At 44.8% G+C, this 23,556-nt stretch overlaps 1 protein-coding gene across 1 annotated transcript in view; it reads left to right on the plus strand.

Annotated features, from left to right (window-relative positions):
- LOC126416100 (polypeptide N-acetylgalactosaminyltransferase 35A) overlaps window positions 1-23,556 on the plus strand; it is a 162,173-nt gene that overhangs the window by 94,537 nt on the left and 44,080 nt on the right. The window contains exons 8-10 of the mRNA XM_050083599.1: window positions 2,309-2,461; window positions 8,589-8,852; window positions 12,184-12,288. Of these exons, the coding sequence (XP_049939556.1) occupies window positions 2,309-2,461; window positions 8,589-8,852; window positions 12,184-12,288 (522 nt within the window). The remainder of the gene's footprint in view (window positions 1-2,308; window positions 2,462-8,588; window positions 8,853-12,183; window positions 12,289-23,556) is intronic.

A 23,556-nucleotide genomic window follows, 5' to 3' on the forward strand; every position in this document is an offset into this window, starting at 1 on the left:
AAGACAACAAATTGCTGGCCTTACTGGATGAATATGATACTCAAACTCAACAGGAACTCCTGGAAAAATTGAATGTTATGCAGGAGGCAGTTTCTCTTCGGTTGAAAGCTATGGGAAAAGTGCAGAAAGTGGAAAAATGGGTTCCGCATGAACTGAATGAAAGACAGCAAGTGAATAAAAAGACCAATTGTGGAATACTGCTCACCAGATACAAAAGAAAGTCGTTTCTCCAGCGAATAGTGACAAGTGATGAAAAGTGGATATATTTCGAGAATTGTAGGCATTGTAAATCATGGATGAATCCAGGCAAACCATCGACATCCACTGGAAAACCAAATCCCTTTTGCTAGAAGACAATGCTCTATGTTTGGTGGGATCAAAAGGGTGTCATCTATTATGAGCTGCTAAAACCTGGTGAAACCATTAACACTGATCACTATCAACAGCAAATGATCAATTTAAAATGAGAAATGACCAAAATATGGAAAACAGCAACACAAAGTAATATTGCTCTGTGAAAACACCCCATTACACACAGCAAAACGGGTCAGGAAAACAATCGAGATGTTCAACTGGAAAAGAGTAGAGCATTTGGCTTATTCTCCAGACTTGGCTCCATTCGATTATCATCTGTTTGCATCACTGGGACTCGCTCTTGCACAACAACGCCTTAGTTCGTATGAAAGTGGCTTGCTGACTGTCTCGCTTCAAAAGAAGACATGGGTGTTTTTTCATTCATAGCCTGCTGGAGAGATGGGAGAAATGGATAAATGGCAATGGAGATTATTTTGAATAAAATATTGTTTATCAATTTCAAACAACAGACATGTTATTATTGCAACCAAATTCTGGTTTCATACTTCTACCCCTGGTAGATAGAGAAAAGAGTTGTCATCGTAAATAATTCTACATAAATTGCACTACCTGTTACTATAGGAATGCCACGAGGGTCTGGCATGGGTCCTTTTTTTTATCTCTTATATGCATGAATGATCTAATTCTTTGCCCTACTAGACAGTAAGATATGCTGGTGATACAACCCACATAATAACTGATCGTAATATAGACAAAGTGAATGGGAAAGCACTGAGAGTGGTGGATATATGTACCCCAGTGGCTAAACAAACGTGAAGTATTGCCATATAGAAACAAAACTGGATCAGTATATTTCTGTCTCTATGAATTAAGTGAAAGGATAAATGAGTGTGAATATCAGACTACTAAAAATTCATTTGGACTCTCAACTGAAATGGGATGCACACAAGACAAATTGTGCATTAAACTATCATGTCTGATTTGCTTACTATGCAAATTAAAACCCATGTCAATAAGGAAGAGCTTTGGTCTTCGTATTATGCTTCCTTCCACTCTCAATAACTTACAGAAATATCATATGGGGCAACTCTCCTGATGTGAAAACAGTGTTCATGCCGGGCAGGGGGGGGGGGGGGGGGGGGCAGTGAGAACAATGACAGGCATTCCCAAGATGGTCAGGCTGCCACATTTCAAAGAACAAAAAATATTAACTACACCTTTCCTCTATATAAAGCTTGTCTCCTCTCAGTAAATAAACAGCCAGAGACTTTAATGTACAGAAGATTATGGAACAAAGTACAGAACTAATATAGACTTAGATACTAGGTTACATAAACTTAAAATACACCAGATTACTTAAGTCACAAAATAGTTTCAAATATAGTGGCATAAAGGTGTATAATAAATTATGCTTAGCAATGAATTACCTACAATACAATTCCTTTGAGGGTTATGTACAGAACGTATTAATCAGCAGTTGTGTTTATGAAATAGAATTCTATGATAGTGTGGTATCCTAAACCAAACATTTAATTTTTAATGTAAAATATAAATGTCATTTCTAATTCTTAATTTAAAATTTGATTATTGAACACACATCAAAAACCATACCATCTACGTGATCAATGGTTGATGATTAAATGATGGAGTAAACTGTTTTCGTGTGCTACAAAAACTACTGACAAACATTAATTACAGTCTGCTTCTAAGATTTATCACAACCATTTAGTTTACTCAACTTATACTACAAGAGATTTCAAATGAATTCCTTGTCCAAATAAGTCTGAAGACAAGTTCTGAGACAAGATGTATATGTGTCACCGTGTAACCCGCATGATCTGCATAAAGTGTAACTAAGCAGTTGGTTAAATTGATTTCAAATAATAAGAGTTGTGCTTTGGGTCGTAGGGAAAACTACACCACCAGCAAAAAACCTATCATGCTCAGATTTGCTAACAATTCCGTTATCATAATCCTGAAATTTGATCTACAGGTATGGATGTGTGGTGGTTCATTATGGATTGTGCCATGCTCACGTGTCGGCCACGTGTTCAGAAAACGGAGGCCCTATGGTTCGCCTACTGGTGAAGATACGATGACTAGGAATTCTCTTAGAGTTGCTCATGTTTGGATGGATGAATATAAGGTTTGTGGTGCACTATGTTTTCCAAACTTCTTAATGTTAAATATTTTTTTATTTCTGTTAACTAAATTCACATTTTACATTGAATGATCTCTTTTTGAGTGTTATGGAATTTTTAATTTCTTGTAGATGATGGATCTCCTTTTTTTTTTTTCTGCCTCATGTAAGTGCTAATGCTTGTTTTTCTTCTACATGAACATAGCTGTTAGAGTGGCTGTTATAGTGGCTCCATTTTTGTGCCGGAGGGAGGGGGGCGGGGGGGGGGGGGGGGGGGGGGAGGGGGTGAGGTAGGAGTGGGTTGGGTGAACATAATACAGCACAAAGCTAATTATTAATTTTTACTCATAGCTACTGTTGTGACAGTGCCACGACATTCAAAAGTGCCGCTACGTTAGTACGCGAACACGGCGATAGAGGCGCTCCGCAGCTCGGCCGAGCGCGGGAGCGCCACCTGGTTATGAACGGCGCCGGCCGCATGTCACGGCCCGGCAGTCGAATGACAGATACGGAGTTAGTAACATGTAACCCGCTAGTGTTTCTACTTTTGTATCTCCACGCACTTTAGTAGTGATTAAAGGTTATAACACTTTTTGGCGACGAGGTCGGATATTTTTTTTCCTGCGTTGTGGACTTGTGTGTTCGTGTCGGGGCAGACATGGAACAGCTTATGCAAGCGCTTATTGAACAACAAACACAGCTGACGGCTGCTATTCAGGCGTTGTCGACGTCGCTTACTCATCGTCTGTCTTCCTCTTCTCCGCCTCCGTTCCCTCCTTATGACGAGGCCGCTGAAGACTGGGAGGATTATGAGAAGCGTTTGCGGCAACACTTCTTGGCTTTCGGCGTTGTCGACGCTCCTATGTGTAAGTCGTTATTTCTATCTTGGATTTCCCCACGGATCTATCAGCTGCTATCTCAGTTAGCCCCTCTGCGGGAACCTGCCTCTCTGTCCTTCCAAGAAATGTGTGACTTATTGTCTAACTATTACCGAAAAAACACCCATGTCGTTGCCGCCCGCGTGGCTTTTTACCGGTGTCGTAAACAGCCCCATCAATCTTACCGGGCTTGGGCGGCGGAACTCCACGGTCTGAGTCGGAAATGTCAGTTTGTCACGGACACTCATCATGAGTCTTACGCTGATTCAATGGTTCGGGACGCTATTTTACGGCTTGCTCCTGATAAAGAAGTTCGGCAACGTGCCTTACAATTGCCAAACCCGTCGTTGTTGGAAGTTCTCAGCATCGCTCAATCCTTTGAAGTGTCTCACGCTGCTGGTGCGCAAATAGACGCGTGGTGTGATGTAGGCGCTGTCCAGACCACTTTCGACGCAGACAATGTGCCTGTTTCACAGGGAAACGACGATGTGGCGGCGGTGCACTCGCGTCAACAACGTCGCGTTGGGCCGCCACGCTCGCAGCGAAAACAGCAACCACAGAAGCAGGTTCGTTCCGCCCTTCCTTCTTGTCCACGTTGTTTCGTACAGCATGATAGAGCCGCGTGTCCAAAACGTTGGGCCACGTGTAATTCATGTAGGAAAAGAGGCCACATTGCTTCTGTGTGTCAGTCCCCTAAAGTTCCTGTCGACGAGGACGAGGCATCGGACATGGATGTTAACTGTGTGCTTTCTCAAACGAATAAGTTGTTTGTTACTGTTCGTGTTCTGGATAAAGACATTCGCATGCAAGTGGACACTGGCTCTGCAGTAACTCTCATTAATTCTCGCACGTATTTGGAGTTGGGCTCCCCTCCCTTGTCTCCCGTTACGCGAAATCTACGAACTTATAATAAGCAGAAAATTCCTATTGTTGGCCAGTTTGATGCTTCCACTGCCTACAAGTCTGTTGTTAGGCCCCTCACGTTTTATGTGGTGGATCATGCGGGCACTGAAAACCTGTTCGGTTATGATGCTTTCCAGTTGTTCGGGTTTTCCATTGATGATGATATGCACCTCATATCTGAGGACATTCCGTATCCACAGCTGGATGGCTTGTGTTCTGAATTCTCGTCCGTGTTCTCTGCTGGTCTGGGTCGTGCCAAGGAGTTTGAAGCCCACATTACTCTTCAACCTACGGCTCGCCCTAAGTTTTTCCGGGCACGCCCTATTCCAATGGCGTTGCGTGCGCCTGTCAAAGCTGAGATAGACAGGTTAACAGCTTCGGGGATTCTCCTTCCTGTTACCTCCAGCGAATGGGCATCGCCCATCGTGGTGGTTTCTAAACCAAACGGGAGTCTGCGATTGTGTGGTGATTTTAAAGCCACTGTCAACGCTCAAAGCCTCATTGACACTTATCCTCTTCCCCGTCCTGAGGAGTTATTTACCAAGCTCGCTGGGGGCCAGTTCTTTTCCAAACTTGACTTATCGGAGGCGTACCATCAGTTGCCGTTGGATGCATCTTCCAAGGAATTTCTCGTCATCAACACTCCTTGTGGGTTGTATCAGTACCAGCGGTTACCATTTGGCGTCGCTAGCGCGCCGGCCATTTTTCAGCGGTTTTTGGAACAGCTCACGGCTTCTGTTCCCGGCTGCATCAACTACCTGGATGACATTGTTGTCACGGGGGCCTCCACTGAGGAGCACCTTCGCAATTTGCGTTCACTGTTTCGGGTTCTGCATTCAGCAGGGTTGAAGTGCAATCTGGACAAGTCTCAGTTCTTCCAACCCTCCATTGTGTATCTTGGTTTCCACTTGTCCCGTGAGGGTATACGCCCTCTACGACAGCACGTTGCGGCCAATACCGCTCTACCCCGGCCGTCTACGGTCAAAGCTCGCCCATCGGTATGAGGATGGGTCGGAACGACCCATCGCCTACGCTTCCAAGAAGGAGGCGCTCGCTATCATTTATGCTCTGAAAAAGTTCAGCGTTTTTTTGTATGGTTCTAAGTTTCACCTCATCACCGACCACAAGCCGCTGGTCTCTCTGTTCAGCCCCTCGGCGTCGCTTCCGGATAAGGCAGCTCACCGCCTGCAACGTTGGGCCTTACACTTGTCTCGTTTTCACTATGAGATTCACTATCGCCCCACGGCCCAGCACGCCAACGCTGACGCGTTGTCGCGTTTGCCGATGGGCCCCGACCCGGTTTTCGATCGCGATGAACTCCTCTGTTTCCACATTGATGAGGAAGAACGTCGTGCGGTCGAGGGTTTTCCACTTACAGGTTCGCAGGTCGCGTCGGCTACTGCGCGGGATCCGGTCCTGCGTCAGGTGATCAGTTTTGTTCAGCGTGGTTGGCCGGACAGGACCAAGGGCCGGGCGTCGGATCCCCTTCGCAACTACCATGCCTTGCGCCTTCGTCTGTCTGTTCGTGAGGGTGTTGTTCTTCTGGCCACGGATGGCGCATCTCCACGGGTTGTGGTGCCCGCCTCTCTTCGCAAAGCTGTTCTCAAACTATTGCATGGGGGCCATTGGGGGATTTCTCGGACTAAGTCCCTGGCCCGCAGGCACGTTTATTGGCCCGGTATCGATTCGGACATCGCCCACATGGTCGCTGCGTGTGATCAGTGTGTTCAACAACTGGCTGCGCCTCGTACTCTGCCCTCTCCGTGGCCTGATCCGGCGCAGCCGTGGGAACGGGTGCACGCTGACTTTGCCGGCCCCTTCCTCAGCACTTATTGGCTACTGTTGATTGACGCCTTCTCGAAGTTTCCGTTTGTTGTTCGCTGTCCGTCGCCCACCACTGCGGCGACGACGCTGGCTTTGTCAAAAATCTTTGCGCTAGAAGGTCTTCCATCCACGATTGTCACGGACAATGGCCCTCAGTTCTCTTCGCAGGCCTTCCGTGATTTTTGTACTGGACAAGGGATTCATCATGTTACAGCACCGCCCTTCCATCCGCAATCGAATGGGGAGGTCGAGCGCCTTGTCCGCACTTTCAAAAGCCAAATGAAAAAATTCCTTAGTGATTTTTCCACAGATGACGCTCTGTTGCAATTTCTGAGTTCTTATCGCTTCACGCCTCTGGGTGATCGCAGCCCTGCTGAACTCTTGCATGGCCGCCAACCGCGCACCCTACTGCATCTGCTTCACCCTGTCAGGCCTTGTACTGTGTCCCCTAGTGCGGGAAAATACCAGGTGGGCGCCGACGTGTGGGCACGGGGGTATGGATCTCGCCCTAAATGGATTCCAGGGGTGGTCCAGGCTCTTCGCGGCCGCCGGCTTTGTGAAATACGTACGGACGACGGCATGGTTGTTCGCCATTACGACCAGATGCGCCCACGAGTGGTGGCCACGCCGGTACCACCGCCCCTTTTTTCGTCTCCACCAGCCCGAGAAGCCAGTCCTGTCGCTGCTGCCGATCTTCCGGGCGTGTTGCTGCCGCCGCCGTCGCTACCGCTTCCGAGTACGCCGGAACCGGCCCCAGTCGCGACGCCGCCTTCTCCGGGACCCATCTCGCTGGAGCACACCCCCAGGTCCACGACACCTATGGATGCTGCTCCAGAGTTTTCACCCATCATCTCGTCCAGGAGGCACGTTCCACGCGCCAGCTTCCGTCCTGGACATTTTCGACCATACTATCGTGTTTCTCCGCGGGATCTTCTCGGGACCTCCCAAGAGGCCATGGATGTCTCCGCACTGTCCGTGTCTCCACGAAAGTGAGCGTTTTTTTTTTTTTCAAGTGGGGAAAAGTGTTGTGACAGTGCCACGACATTCAAAAGTGCCGCTACATTAGTACGCGAACACGGCGATAGAGGCGCTCCGCAGCTCGGCCGAGCGCGGGAGCGCCACCTGGTTATGAACGGCGCCGGCCGCATGTCACGGCCCGGCAGTCGAATGACAGATACGGAGTTAGTAACATGTAACCCGCTAGTGTTTCTACTTTTGTATCTCCACGCACTTTAGTAGTGATTAAAGGTTATAACAGCTACTATATGACATGCATTAATTTTACATGTAAACGCGGGCAACAGATTTGCTTTATGTGATTACCAGGTTTCTCTACTTGAATCACAATAACAGCTACTGTAGCAGCAACTAATCAGAGCATGAGTTTGGTCACAGCGTCTGTCTTTTCCACAGTTGTCTTATTACTCAGGTGCTGGTTACCAGTCAGCTGCGGATGACATTTGTTGTCTTCAACATTATTGTTGTGATTTTGTTTTATATGCCTTATTTTTCTGTGCAGTATGATTCTTTTTCAGAATATGTGAAGGTAGTGGTGAAATTGCATAGGAAAGTGATACGACCAGTGCTCGATTCCTGACGGTGCTCCATATTGGTACCTCTGCTGAAAAAGAATGAGAGCCACAGTTTTTTTGAGATGTGGTGTGATAGAACTCTAATTTCTACCAGTACAAATGTTGTATCCGCACTTTTAAAATGTGCAGAAAAGCATTAAAATGGCATTTTAAGAAGCCAAAACTTCAAAAACACACCCTCCGCACCCAGTAGGTCACTGCAAGAACCTCTTTTTTTTACATATCAAGCACTGGAAAAGACTATTATTATCCTGCAAAGCAAACTCAGCATGTGCTTTAAATAGGAACATACTTAGTACAGCACTTCACAGCTGATGATACAAAACTGCGAATTGCCATTTCTCCTGCTACACTCAGCTGTCAATCATGTTGTTTTGATTCACATCTAAATACTTTTGACTACCATGTTTAAGTGGAATCTGCTTTCAGTTTAATTTAAATTAGTGTCATTGTCAAGAATTTTTTGAATTAGAAGGCTCGGAAAGTAGATTTTCTATAAATATTGTTGTAATTTTTACAGTTGAATGACTAATTATATGTTTTAGTGTTATATGATAAATGAAAATTCTACAAAACATATTTTTGTGTAAGTACTAAAACAAAATTAATAATCCATTAAATTTCTGAATATTAGTGCTCAGTGAGCTTGTCAGCTTAACTTCAGCATAACTTGGGGAGGCACCACGATGATGAATAGGCTGGGCCGTCTCTGATGATGCTGCCATTGAATTATATAACTTTCTCGAAACAGTAGCACATTGATGTCATAGATATATGGTTAAAAATTATTCTATGTTGCTATTCTGTTCTTTCAGTCTTCATGAGAAAGAACTCTTTTATCAGACCTAAAGAATCCTTTAACAAAAGTGGATTTTTATATGGCCACTTGAATTATTAGTTGTTTATGTAACAATGATGTTTCGGTTATCTCTGCAGGATTATTTCTTGAAAGTCCGACCAGATGCAAGAGATATATCATTTGGTGATATATCCGAGAGACAGCGATTAAGACAGCGATTAGGTTGCAAGAGCTTCAAATGGTACATGGATACTGTGTACCCTGAACTGGGGCTACCAGAGGATAATGATGCAAGACTGAAAGCAAAATGGGCAAAAGGCAGAGTAAAGCAGCAGCAGCAGCAGCTTGCAAAGTTTCAACCATGGCACTCACGAGCACGCAATTATACATCTCAGTTTCTGGTAAGTGCACTTAAAAATAAAATAATAATTTTCCTGCAGAGTGGTTTGTTTTCCCTTCTGTGTTTATATTTTTAAATACAAAGTTGCACTCATATGTGTGTGTCTCCTTGACATATTTATGATTCCTTGAAATGACTCGCTGTATTGAGTCTTACTTCTGTTCACTGCCGTCAGCATCATCATATATCAGCATCTCGTACATCGCCACATCAGCTCTATACAAATTGAAACTTCCACATTGGAGAATATTTATAACACCACCAGTGTTCCAAATAGTCTTCAGATTGCTTTCACAAGACCTTTTATGAGCTAAAAATAGTGGCTGAGTTGTGGCCATCTGGGTAATAGTAAAGGCCATTGGTTAGCTATATGGTACTCAAGTCAAATAATAGTGCAGATCAGTACTGCACAATGACTAGAATAAGCAGACAGTAAGTGTTGAATCAAGTGGAGGTTTATGCTTGTTCCATGTGGAGCAGTTCATAGGGTCCAGAAACGGCTACATTTATGTCCTATGAAAGAACTGCCTTAATTAAAGTACACTGAAATTGTTGTCAGGGTGGAGAAACAGTGAACTGTTTGAGTATGTTGTGCAGCCTTACATGAGATGGTCTCCTCCCTGCTGTGTTTAGTTTTTGAAGCTTAAGGCTGAAACTGGTTTTGCTACTTGTGCATATTTCGCACAACTACAGGTGTGACCTGCTTGTGTATTCTTGATGGAAGGATTTATAAACAGACTATTTGTGCAGTTGAAAAGGACATGAAAATTTGAAATAATGAGGGGAAGTAAATGCTGGGTTCAACAAATGTACAGGGTTGTTTCAAATATGAATTAATGAGGCTTTTTAATTTTTTTTAATTTCACAATAAAAAGGAGAACTGCAGGTCATTTTTCTAAATAGCCCTGTGCTTTCAAAACACACTTTAGCCTGCGAGTAAGTAAGTTTGATATCCTGTTTTCATGAGATGAAGTTGGTCATGTCTGAAGCCAATTGCACGCATAGGCCTCAACACCAGCATCATTATTGAACCTTTGATCCCCAGAACTGCTCTGAGTGGACCACAGACTTGAAAGTTACAGGGATTAGGCACATTTTCCAGTTGAGTTGCTCCAGTTTTTGTTTGGTCAGGATTGGTGTATGTGGATACACACCATCTTGCAGAAGAACTCATTGGTAAACCACACCATTTGTGATGACATACCTATTTAACCTCACTTGAAACTTTGCAATAGTATACAGTATTTAATGTCCAATGTCTGTGCAAAAAGTTAATTTGCAACAAGCCACACCAGTCACAGTTACCACGACCTTGCCAGCTGACAACTCTCATTTGTCTTTCACCAGTCTGGGTACCCTCTTCATTCTCCACTCCTTGGCTACTTCTTTCGATTTAAAGTTTTATGATGCATCAACATTTCATCATGGGTGATAATGTGTGTTAGGAACAAGTTTTTATCCTGAAATTTAGCCAAGAGACTTTCACACACCTGAAAATTGTTCAGTTTTTGATGAGTTGTCAAAAGGCAAGGAACCCACCTATCACTCACTTTTTGTACTCATCTCTTATAATGATAAAAGTGCTACCATAAGTTACCCCATCTCATCTGCAATCTCAACCACCTCAGATGGCTGTCACATGTAAGAAGGTGCTCTCGTCTGTGAAGCTGGTGAGAAGTCGGCGATTGTGGCCCTCATTCTCAGTGTGCTCACCCTCCACAAATTGCATGTGCCAAACAAACACTAGAGATCTTGAAAGTATATCTTCCTTGAATTGTTCAGTCAATCTTCTGAGGATTTCCCATGGTTTCACTCATTCCCAAGCAAGAAACTTTATACTATTGCACTACACAATGGATACCAGTACCTCTCGCTCAGACATTATAATAGTGACTAATGATGGAAGCAAGCAGCCCTGCTCAGCCGATTCCTGCATTCCTCACCTCCTTATGCAATACTGACGGGCTGGAATTGTCACATAACACTGTTGCCCTCTTTGGGTTAAGTATCTCATTTATATTTGACTCACCCTTACACATGCCAGATGCGTACGCTTTTGTGCTACAATACTTTTAATGTGTAGGATCAGTAGAGGAGGTTATGAATACATAGTGCCTTGTGTCCATTTGTAGTACATGATGAAAGCTGCTGCACACATCCATGGTGGTAACTTGAACCTCAGACCTCCAGAAGGAAATGGCTAATTCCTGTTATTTCTGGATACCAAATGAATTACAAATTCAAGCAAACGTAATCGTGTCAGAGAAACTGCCAACAGAAACTGAGCTCATGTGACAAATTATGATCGTACTGTGTCTTATTATGTGCTTAATGATGTACCATCAGCCAAGGCAGTGCACCAGCCATGTTGTGCATGCGCAGTCTGCTCTGGCTTCACTAGTGGTGCGCATTACTTGTGCTGCGTGGTGGGCAGTGATGTTGCCAACATTTTGAAGAAATACTACCAGTATGTCTTAGCAGCTGTAATTTTGACAGTACATTTGATTGATTGTATTCCTGCTGTGCAAACAGTTCACAGAAAGTTTCAACGCATTAGATTGGACCATTCCTTTTCCTTGGACATTCTAAATGCTAATGATGCACCATCAGCCAAGGCAGTGCACCAGCCATGTTGTGCATGCGCAGTCTGCTCTGGCTTCACTAGTGGTGCGCATTACTTGTGCTGCGTGGTGGGCAGTGATGTTGCCAACATTTTGAAGAAATACTACCAGTATGTCTTAGCAGCTGTAATTTTGACAGTACATTTGATTGATTGTATTCCTGCTGTGCAAACAGTTCACAGAAAGTTTCAACGCATTAGATTGGACCATTCCTTTTCCTTGGACATTCTAAATGCTAAGACATGCGCATAAGAATTTTCAGCAATGTGACCCAATGTGCTTGTTTTTATAATTCATCTGTAAATAATGAATTTTAAAAACATGTTTCTTTAACATTTGAATATTTGATGAAAATGCTTTTCTGCAGTGGACTTTCCAGCTACAAAAGTGTGACCATGGAAGTGTTCGTGTCTTCCTCAAGCCCTACTTGGTGTTCTGTGTTCATTCTTGTGACCTCATTTTAAAGTTAAGAAACAATCAATTATTATTATGGCAGACAGCTCATATTTCCACCATGTTGTTTTCTGGTTCTTCCCCCCTAACTTTTCATGTTCCTTGTCGAAGTGAAATCCTTGAGAATGATTGTTTTTTATGTTGGGCCAATATGGTTGACATGCACCTGCAAAAGAAATTCCTTCATCTTTTGATACACTTTTTGTTTTCTTTGAAAATACTTTATGTTAACTGTGTGTAATGCCTTTAATTTTGCAGATGAGGCTGAACAACACTAATTTATGTGCAGCTACAACTGCTGATGATGTGAAGACACGTGGTGTACCTCTGGTACTGAAGCCATGCTTACGTGTCAAGGGTCAGGTAAAATTCTATTCGTATTTTTTGATCATAAGGTTATTTGTTCATTTTTACAAAAACAAGACATTAGTCTTTTAAAATCCCATTGTTGTTTATGATCTTCACTTAATAATGAAATATTGTTGGATCATGAAGGTTACCAATTCAGAATTAAACAACTTATCTTGATATCAGATGTTTTCATGTGATGTGAGAGAGAGATTAAGTAAGAAAGTAATAAGAAACTTTTAGCAGTTTTTGAAGAGCTGCATTGTTAACTAATGATATAGATACAAAATGTATAATGAAACTGGCCAACAGAAAAAATAAACATGTAAATAAAGAAGAAGATGACATTATGTTAAAAGCTTAAAAATAAAGAGAAATGAAAAACTTGTTGGAAGGTAAAGGGAAAAGGTAGCAGGGGGATGCAAGGGGATAAACATGTATCTAAAAGAATGAAAGAGAAAGAAATAAAAGTTCTTGGCAATGTGTATCAAGTATCTGATAATTAAACTCTCTTATTATAAGTGTACAATTTGTAATAACAAAAGCAACAACAAAACATTCATTTTCCATCAAATAATCTCTTGCCGTATCCAAATTTTTACATCAAGACAGCGTCCAGTTTATTCTTCTGAATTAATCAATGAACTGCCAAATATAGAGTTTATAAAATACGTATTACGTGGCTACATGTTCAAACATAATACAGTTTTGAAGGGCCTATACAATATACACTGAAGAGCCAAAGAAACTGGTACATCTGTCTAATATCATGTAGGGGCCTCGCGTGCACACAGAAGTGCCCCAACATGACATGGCATGGACCTGACTAATGTCTGAAGTACGTCATTCAGGGAATTGACACCCTGAATCCTGCAGGACTGTCCACAAATCCGCCATCGGAACTGTTTAAACTCAGAAGAGTGTTCCTGGAGCCACTCTGTAGCAATTCTGGATGTGTGGGGTGTCACATGGTCCTGCTGGAATTGCCCAAGTCCTTTAGGAATGCACAATGGCCATGAATGGATGCAGGTGATCAAACAGTGCGTGTATGTACGTGTCACCTATCAGAGTCATATTTGGACATACCAGAGGGTCCATATCACTCCTACCCCCTGCGGGTCTGGGGGTAAGAATAGGCCCGAGGTATTCTTGCCTGTCGTAAGAGGTGACTGAAAGGAGTTTCACACTTTTCGGCCTTTACGTGATGGTCCTCTGTAGGGTTTGACCTCCATTCTTCAAAATATTCCTGAAGAGCTAGCCAATTGGGGAAGGGTGTCCATCATGCATTGAGATCTTTAGCCCACTTTCTCATCGTCGCATTTCAGTCCCCACTCATTCTCCATCTCTTGGGCAAGGGCACCTTCCTGGGTGTGTTTTCCACCATGCACTATGCAGTGGCACTTCCTGCGTCGACAATGACAATGGACTTCTTTGCACCTGATATCCAGCACATTAGCCAGTCCGTTGTGGTGGGGCCACCGTGTACTGTGTTGGTTGTAGCCCCCTGACCACACAGGGATCGCTCTGCTGATGCCTGTGCCATTAACTCCCCATGTATGCCAAGGGGTAGATGCCCATCCCCCTGGGGCATCGGGACTCCAAACAGGTGGCCTTTGCTGCGGCTGGATGGTGCCCCTGGGGACGGCCCCTGGTCGGAGTGGGTGACATCAGGGCAGATGACACGCGATGAAGTGTAGTCCATCATCTCTTGCTGGTGGTGAAACACCAGCAGTCTCTAAGCATTCACAAGCTCAATTCAACACACAGAACTATAACCCTAAACCGTTCACCTCCTTGGCCACACCATGGGAGGAACGTCAGGTTAAGGATGGCAGCAGATGGTGAATCTTTCATGGCAATGAAGCCTCAGTTTTCTGTTGAGCATTTAGAGGACAAGTTTGGGGAGGTGAAGGGCTTGTCCAAAATGAAATCTGGGTCAGTCTTGATCAAAATAGCATCCTCTGCCCAGTCACGGGTGTTAATTGCTTGTGACAAGCTGGGGGATGTTTCTGTAATCTACACGCCCCATAAGGGCTTAAATATGGTCCAGGGTATCATATTTCACAGCGACCTTCTTTTGCAGTCTGACAATGAGCTGTGCGCCAGTTTAGAGAGGCGAGGTGTACATTTCGTCCTGAGTGCCCACCGGGGTCCGAGGGATAATCAGGTTGCCACCAGTGCCTTCATCTTGGCCTTCGAGGGTGATGCATTGCCCGAGAAGGTCAAGGTGATGTCAACTGGTGTGTTGTAAAACCCTATATGCCTCCCCCGATGTAGTGCTTTAAGTGCTGGAAGTTCAGCCATATGTCTTCCCACTGTACTTCCAGCATCACATGTCAAGATTGTGGACACCCATCACATCCCAATACTCCATGTGCCCCGCCTCCCATCTGTGTCAACTGCAGAGAGCACCATTCGCCTTGCTCGCCAGACTAGGATTCTCCAGAAAGAAAGAAAAATCATGGAGTACAAGACCCTGGACCGACTGACCTACACTGAGGCTAAGAGAAAATTTGAACACCTGCATCCTGTACGTATGACATCGTCTTACACCACTGCTAGAACAGTTCTGACACTGCCAGCTCTGCCAACCCCAGTCACCTCTCAGAGCCGGAAGACTACACCTGGCCCCTTGATCATAGGGGGCATTTCCCTCCCTGTTGCTCCTGCACCACCTACTTCGGGAGCAAACCCCCCCCAATCATCGGGGACGTCCGTCCCCCCTTCTAATCTGGAGAAGCGTAAGTCTTCTTTGGCTTCTGTCACTAGGAAGGGGTCCCTTGGGTCACTCTCTTCACACGTTTCTGCTAGTGAGAGAGATGACACCTGCCAGTGGCTGAAGAGCCCAAAAGCAGCTGGTCGTAGGGCTTCACGCTCATCCTCAATCCCAGAGACGGATCCAGTGAAGTCCGCCCAGCCAGGGAATCCCAAGGAGCAGCGAGAGAAATCCAAAAAGAAGACCCCTAAGACCAAAGAAATGCGGTGGCAACCACACCACCGCTACCTACAAGCTCTGCATCTGAGGATGGGGTGGAGAGTCTGGCATCGGCTGAGGACCTAGATCTCGCCAGACCCTCAGACACAATGGATATAGACTGCTCAGGCAATAAGTCAGTGGGAACAGGTGACTCTGTGGTGTAAACTGCCTCATTCAATGTTCCATGTCTTCCCAGTCTCACGATGACGTCATCCTCTAGTGGAATTGTGATGGTTCTTTCCACCACCTGGCTGAGCTACAGCAACTGTTAAACTTTACACTTACTATCTGCATTGCCCTCCAGGAAACCTGGTTCCTGGCAATGCAGACCCCTGCCCTCCACAGCTATAAGGGATATTACAGGGACCGTAGCGACTATAATCGAGTGTCAGGTGGAGTTTGCGTTTATGTCCTAAACTCAGTCTGTAGTGACACTGTGCCTCTTCAAATCCATTTTGAAGCTGTGGCTGTCAGAATAAGGATGACACAGGAAATAACTGTCCGCAATGTATATCTTCCTCCAGATGGTGCAGTACCCCTGAATGTGTTAGCTGCACTGATTGATCAACACCCTAAACCTTTCCTACTTTTGGGAGACTTTAACACCGTGTGGGGTGGCACTGTGCTTTACTGGCCGAGGCAGAGATGTCAAAACTTTACTGTCTTGGTTCGACCTCTGCCTCTTAAATACTAGGGCCGCCACACATTACAGTGTGGCTCATGTTAGTTACTCGGCCATTGATTTATCAATTTGCACCCAGGACTTCTCCCATCTATCCACTGGAGAGCACATGATGACTTGTGTGGTAGTGACCACTTCCCCATCTTCCTGTCACTGCCCCAGCGTCAGGCCCACGGACACTTGCCCAGATGGGCTTTAAACAAGGCAGACTGGGAAACTTTCACCTCTGCTGTCACCATTGAATCTCCCCCACACAGTAACATTGATGTAATGGTTGAGCAGGCGACTACAATTGTTTCTTCGGCAGAAAACGCATCCCTCGCTCTTTAGGATGCCCGAGACGTAAGGCAGTCCCTTGGTGGTCGCCGGAACACGCTGAAACAATTAAGGAGTGTTGGCAAGCTCTACAGCGACATAAGTGGCATCCTTCCCTGGAGCACCTCATAGCCTTTAAATGGCTCCATGCTTGCCTTCGCCAACTTATCAAACGACGGAAGCAAGAATGTTGGGAAAGATACGTCTTGACCATTGGGTGGCATACGTCACCTTCCCAAGTCTGGGGCAAGATCAAACGTGTTTTCTGGTACCAGACCCTACCAGATGTTCCCAATGTTAACATAAATGGCATGTCATCTACCGATGCAAACGCAATTGCCAAGCACTTTGTTCAAGTCTCTGCATCGGAGAATTACTCCCCAGCCTTTTGAACTCTCAAATGGCGGCTGGAAGGGAAAGTCCTCTCATTCACTACATGCCACAGTGAATCCTATAATGCCCCATTTACAGAGTGGGAGCTCATCGCTGCCCTTGCACATTGCCCCGACACAGCTCCTGGGCCTGATCGGATCCACAGCCAGATGATTAAACATCTCTCTTCTGACTGACTACAAGCGACATATCCTCGTCATCTTCAACCAGATCTGGTGCGATGGCATCTTTCCGTCGCAGTGGCAGGAGAGCACCATCATTCTGCTGCTCAAATCAGGTAAAAACCCGCTTGATGTGGATAGCTATCGGCCCATCAGCCTCACCAACGTTCTTCGTAAGCTGCTGGAACGTATAGTGTGTCAGCAGTTGGGTTGGCTTCTGGAGTCACGTGGCCTACTGGCTCCATGTCTGTGCGGCTTCCGCCAGGGTCGCTCCACCACTGATAAGTTTGTGTCCTGTAAGTCTGCCATCCAAACAACCTTTTCCAGACACCAAAACCTGGTTGCCGTCTTTTTGATTTACGAAAAGCGTATGACACGATCTTGCAACATCATATCCTTGCCACATTGTATGCGTGAGGTCTCCGGGACCTGCGCCCAATTTTTATCTGAAGTTTCCTGTCGCTCCGTACATTCTGTGTCCAAGTTGGTGCCTCCCATAGTTCCATCCATATCCAGGAGAATGGGGTCCCACAGGGCTCTGTATTGAGTGTCCCTCTATTTTTAGTGACCATTAATGGTCTAGCAGCAGCTGTCAGACCCTCCGTCTCACTTTCTGTGTATGCAGGCGACTTCTGAATTTTGTGCTGCTGCTCAAGTACTGGTGTTGCTGAGCGTCGCCTACAGGGATCCATCCACAAGGTGCAGTCATGGGCTCTAGCCAATGTTTTCTGCCACGAAGACGTGTGTCGTGCATTTCTGTCGGTGTCATACCGTTCATCTGGAACCAGCATTTTACCTTAATGTTGATCCACTCACTGTAGTGGAGACATATTGATTCTTAGGTCTGGTTTTTTACACACGTTTGACTTGGCTTCCTCATCTTCGTCAGCTTAAACGAAAGTTTTGGCAGCACCTCAATGTGCTCCATTGCCTGAGCAACACCAGCTGCGGTGCAGATCGCTCCACGCTGCTGCAGCTCTACAGAGTCCTTGTTCAGTCCCACCTTGACTATGGGAATGTGATTTATGGTTCGGCGATGCCCTCAGCATTGCGTTTACTCAACCCATTGCACCATTGCGGAGTTAGACTAGCGACATGAGCTTTTAGGACGAGTTCGGTGACAGGCATACTGGTGGAGGCTGGAGTTCTTCTATTGAAGATTAGACAGGCAGAACTGCTCGCCAGTTACATTACACACATTCATAGCTCTACTGAACATCCTAATTACATTCTTCTTTTCCCAACCACGACAGTTCACCTCCCGCATAGGCAGCCCAGGTCAGGGCTAACGATTGTGGTTCACATGCAATTGCATCTGTATGAACTGGAGTCCTTCCCTTCACCACCTCTCCTCGAGGTCCATTCATGTATGCCTCCATGGTGAAGCTTTGCCAAAGCTTTGCCTGGACCTTTCACATGGCCCTAAGGACTCCGTTAACCCTGTGGCTCTCCGCTGTCACTTCCTCTCGATTCTTGAAGTGTTCCAGGGCTCTGAAGTGGTTTACACCGATGGCTCGATAGATGATGGTCATATTGGATTCACCTTTGTCCACAGAGGCCATATTGAACAGCATTCCTTGCCCAGTGGTTGCAGTGTATTCACTGCAGAGGTGGTGGCCCTATCTCGTGTACTTCCGTATATCCGTTCATGCCCCAAAGAATCGTTTCTTCTGTGTACTGACTCCTTGAACAGCCTACAGGCTATGGACCAATGCTACCCTCGCCATCCTTTGGTAGCGTCCATCCAGGGGTCCATCTATGCCCTGGACCAGTCCCGTCGTTCAGTGGTGTTTGTGTGGACCCCAGGGCTACGATGGCATCCCAGGCAACGAACTTGCCGACAGGGTGGCGAAACAGGCTACGTGGAAACTGCTTCTGAAGATGGGCATCTCTGAACCTGACCTGTGTTCTGACTTACACCGCAGGGTTTTTTGGCTTTGGGAGACGGAATGGCATAACAGTATGCACAACTAACTGCCTGTCATTAAGGAAGACGATGAATGTGTGTAAGTCTTCCATGCTGGTCTCTCGCAGGGAATCAGTTGTCCTCTGCCAGCTCCACATTGGCCACACTTGGCCGACCCACTGTTACCTCTTGTGCCGTGAAGAGCCACCTCAGCGTCGGTGCGGCACCTGGTTGACAGTGGCCCATATTCTGGTGCACTGTCCTACTTTGACTGCCCAGCGACGAATTCTTGGGTTACTGGACTCGTTGCCGCTCATTTTATCTGACAACGCCTCATTGGCTGATTTAGTTTTACATTTTATTCGTGAGGGTGTTTTTTATCATTTGATCTAAGTTTTAGCGCATGTCCTTTGTCCCTCTGTGTCTTCCACCCTACTGCTTTTAGGGTGGAGGTTTTAATGTGTTGCCGAGTGGCTGGCTTTTCCTTTTTATTCTTGTAGTCAGCCAGCCACTGTAATCAGCTTTCTTGTTTTACTCTCTTCTGTTTCTAGCGTCTCTCTGTTGTTTTCTTGTCCTCTTTTGCTCCATTTAGTGTTGGTTGCCTTTTCTTCATTCTTGTGGTTTTTCCTTTCTTTCCATTTTGTGTTACATGTCTCATCTGTTTTACTCTCACACTTGTGGCATTGTTTTATTAGGAACAAGGGACCGATGACCTCGTAATTTGGTCTCTTCCCCCTCTTTTAAACCAACCAATCATATCACCCCAGCTGCACATGCCCCACACCATTACAGAGCATCCTCCAGCTTGAACAGTCCCTCGCTGACATGCAGGGTCCAGGGATTCATGAGGTTGTCTCCCTACCTGTACACGTCTGTCTGCTTGATACAATATGAAATGAGACTCGTCCAACCGGGCAACGTGTTTCCAGTCATCACCAGTCCAATGTCAGTGTTGATGGGCCTAGACCAGGCGTAAAGCTTTGTGTCATGCACAGGGTGTATACGACCCGGGACAACCGGGAGATCCGGGAAAAACCCGGGAATTTTTTAGAATTACGGGAATTTTTCATTGTTTTAGTTTTCAGTTTAGTTTTTGTAACTGTGACTGGTAAGAACTAATACTCTAAGAAAGAATATTACTGTATCTCATTACTGCAGGGAAAAAAAAAAACTTAAGTTGGAAAGGAAATGCACCATGCACAAGAACAAAACACAGTGCTCATACAAGTGTTTGCCAACAGCAAAATGTGTCAAATGCTTTAGGAAGACTATGCAATGTTTCATAACAACAAATTGTCTCCGATGGGCGTGATGTCACAACTGTTTACATTAAATTCGTTTGAGCAGTTGCAAGTGAGCTTATGCGCATGTGCAGTTGAGTCGCGTATGAGTTGTATCTTCGCCCGCTTCTGGCTACAGAAATGTGGCAGTTAGCTATATAAGTAATAGCAGCAAGCAGCCAGCAGCCAGATGCTATCCGGAAAAATTTTACTGGTGCGCCTAAGCTGCCAGATCCACGTATGCGCAACAGGCCTGGAACTAGGGGGCGGGGAGAAACCGGGATATCTGCAGTTACAGGGGGAGGGGGGCGGGGCGCCAAATTCATATTATTGAAGAAAAAAGACCTTGTTTCACAAAGCACCTAGCATCCAGCGCACGTTGGTCTGTTCAGATTAATGCACGTCTTTCTTCTCTTATATTGTAGCCAGCACGGCAGCTGTTCGGTTAGAGGGTTAGCTGCCTTCTGTAATAAAAAAAAAACTGAGTTAATGAATCAAGGGCGAACTGAAATGGGTGTCTTGCGACGTCCGTCAAATTCTAAGTTGATTTCTGAATGAATCGTAAGTTGATTTTTGAATGCATGCATAGTGTATTATGTCACACAAAACAGCAAGTTATTAGCTAATAGGCAGTAAAGACTACAAATTTCCTGAAGAGTTCTTGTTCTGCCGGTTACAAATAATCCCATCCCGTATTAACTGCGAGATTTTTTAAAGAGGGGCAGGATGTCAAACCGGCCGACTGGAAGCAGGAGATGCACCACAGGACATTTTAATTTCCACTGGCCTGAATATGGTTTGATGGCACCCATTACAAAATATTACACGTTTGAATTCCAAAGAGCGAAATACAGAGACATGTGATGGAAGAATGCTGTGTGAAGAAGCGTGGCACTGCACTTCGGCACACAGACTAAATAACATGTCTTATTTTCCCTCTAACATGTCTTATGTTCCCTCTAACATGTCTTATGTATCAGACTCTTCAGAAAGCGTGCACTACAAAATAAAGATATTTTTTTAAAAGTCGATTTTTTAAATTTTTGGCGTCGTGCCTCAAACGCTCGAGGGAGGTGGAGCGCCACTATCTAATATTGTCGCGGTTCGGAAATATTGTAGATCCGGACCTGATGCACAGAGCAGTCTGAGCTGTAGTGGGGAGGTGGTAGTCTCCACGTGATCCGTGTTTACGTTAAGTGGTTTTGCTGTTTCCTCTTCGTTTATTGCTCTCACGCCAAATGAAAACAAAACGGATTTCTGTGGCCGGGAGCTATCAAGTGAATTAAAATACATTCACATAATTACACGAGGCTAAAATATGTTGTTAGTTTCAGATTTCATTTTTGTCCGCCTTTCTGACAGTCAAGCGGTAATCGCTTTGCAGAACAATGAAGTTATTTTTACGGTTTGTTAAAGAAATTTGACTTTTATTAATCTTTTCTGCTGAGACAGTCATTTTATTTGAAACGAAGTGTTTAAATCCACACTATTGGCTAGTTTCAACTGTTCGCTGCATTTAAAGTTCACATTTTCATCTTCTAGCACGTGTGGGATTATGCCATAATAAACAACCAAACATGAGATAATATGCTACTGGTACTCCAAGAAAATTTACATCTGAATCTGGACATACGAATGTGCACTTTAAGCCGAATTATGCATTTTAGTATGTTTCACAAAATTCCCATGCTCTTGGAGTATCCTCTAATGTCTTGTTTCTTTTATGACATAATGTAAGATCTTTTAATGTTTTACACGTACGAATATACAGACTTCCTGCGTCATCGTGGCTGCCCAAGCACGGCGACGCCTGTTATCTGGCGCAACTGCTGAAACGAATCAATTTCTAACAGATTGCGGGAAAATATTCCGATTGGTTGTTTGAAAAGCATTACATTCAAGTAAAGTAAATTTACGTTTACACAATATGAACTCTGTGCGCGAATGTCCGATGTATTTCTTAAATCACAGAGCGTTTGACTCTCATTCAAAAATCAAATCTTTGAGGATGACCATTTAGAATATTGTCGAGCCCAGAAGATCAGACATTTATGTCGTTGTTAAAAATTTTACTGGCACATCTGTGTGATGTATCTTAAAGTGTAACGCGCACAAAAAAGATCAACATTATGTGTGAAAGCTTAGCTTCGCTTGCAGCTTATTAATCTTAGAGACCAATATTATATGTGAAAGCTTTTCTTTTCTTGTAGCAACACTATGTATATTAATTTAAACCATTACTTTTTCCTATTTGTGTGTTCGTGCTGCTTAACAATGATGTTGCTGTTGACTGTGACTACATCACGGGTCCTATGCTATGAATATCCGCTGTCATCGGCTGCCGAGATCGCTTGGCATGAGCTACGACTGGCTTACAAAAGTGCATCATAATCTCGATTTCAATCCTTCAGAAAGTAACATGCGGTGTTTGGTGGAATTCGAATTTATACTACCGTAATACGAAAATATACAGTGTACATGTTGCTGCACATCAGACATCTTTCCGAAACGTGTTTGTTCCCTGAGTTTCGTTTTCTAAAGTGCCGGGAAATTCTACGCCGGTGTATAAAACCACAACCATTGAAAGGATTGATAAGTTTTACAGTTTCGAGGAAAAATATACTGTTACGTAACAAGGAAAAAGTGTATTTTCATCCGGGAGAAAGTGTATTTTTAACAGGGAAATCCAGGAAAAATCCGGGAATTTTTTTTTTCTCGGCCACGTATACACCCTGCATGCAGTCATCAAGAGTACAAGAGTGGGCCCTTGGCTCCGAAAGCCCATATCGACAGTGTTTCATTGAATTGTTTACATGCTGACACTTGTTGATGGCCCAGCATTGAAATCAGCAGCAATTTGTGGAAGGGTTGCACTTCTGTCATGCTGAACAATTCTTCGGTCATCGTTGGTTCCATTCTTGCAGGATCTTTTTTCAGCTGCAGTGATGTCAGAGATTTGATGTTTTACCGTATTCCTGATATTCATGATACACTCATGAAATGGTCATCTGGGAAAATCCCCACTTCATCACTACCTCGGAGATGCTATGTCCCATTGCTCGTGCGCTGACTGTAACGCCACGTTCAAACTCACTTAAATCTTGATAACCTGTCATTGTAGCAGCAGTAATCGATCTAACAACTGTGCCAGACAATTGTCATATTTAGGTGTTGCCAACTGCAGCGCTGTATTCTGCCTGTTTACGTACCTCCGTATTTCAATACGCATGCCTATACCAGTTTCTTTGGCACTTTAATGTACTTTCATCCCCCCCCCCTCCCCCCCTTGGTGGGGAGGCTTGCGTGCCTCTGCGATACAGATAGCCATACTGTAGGTGCAACGGAGGGGTATCTGATGAGAGGCCTCACAAATGTGTGGTTCCTGAAGAGGAGCAGCAGCCTTTTCGGTAGTTGCAGGGACAACAGTTGGGATGATTGACTGATATGGCCTTTTAACATTAACCAAACGGTCTTGCTGTGCTGGTACTGCGAACGGCTGAAAGCAAGGGGAAACTACAGCTGTAATTTTTCCCGAGTTCATGTAGCTTCACTGTATGGTTAAGTGATGA

Source organism: Schistocerca serialis, chromosome 8 (genome assembly GCF_023864345.2).
Source record: "Schistocerca serialis cubense isolate TAMUIC-IGC-003099 chromosome 8, iqSchSeri2.2, whole genome shotgun sequence".
Classification (NCBI taxonomy): Eukaryota; Metazoa; Arthropoda; class Insecta; order Orthoptera; family Acrididae; genus Schistocerca; species Schistocerca serialis.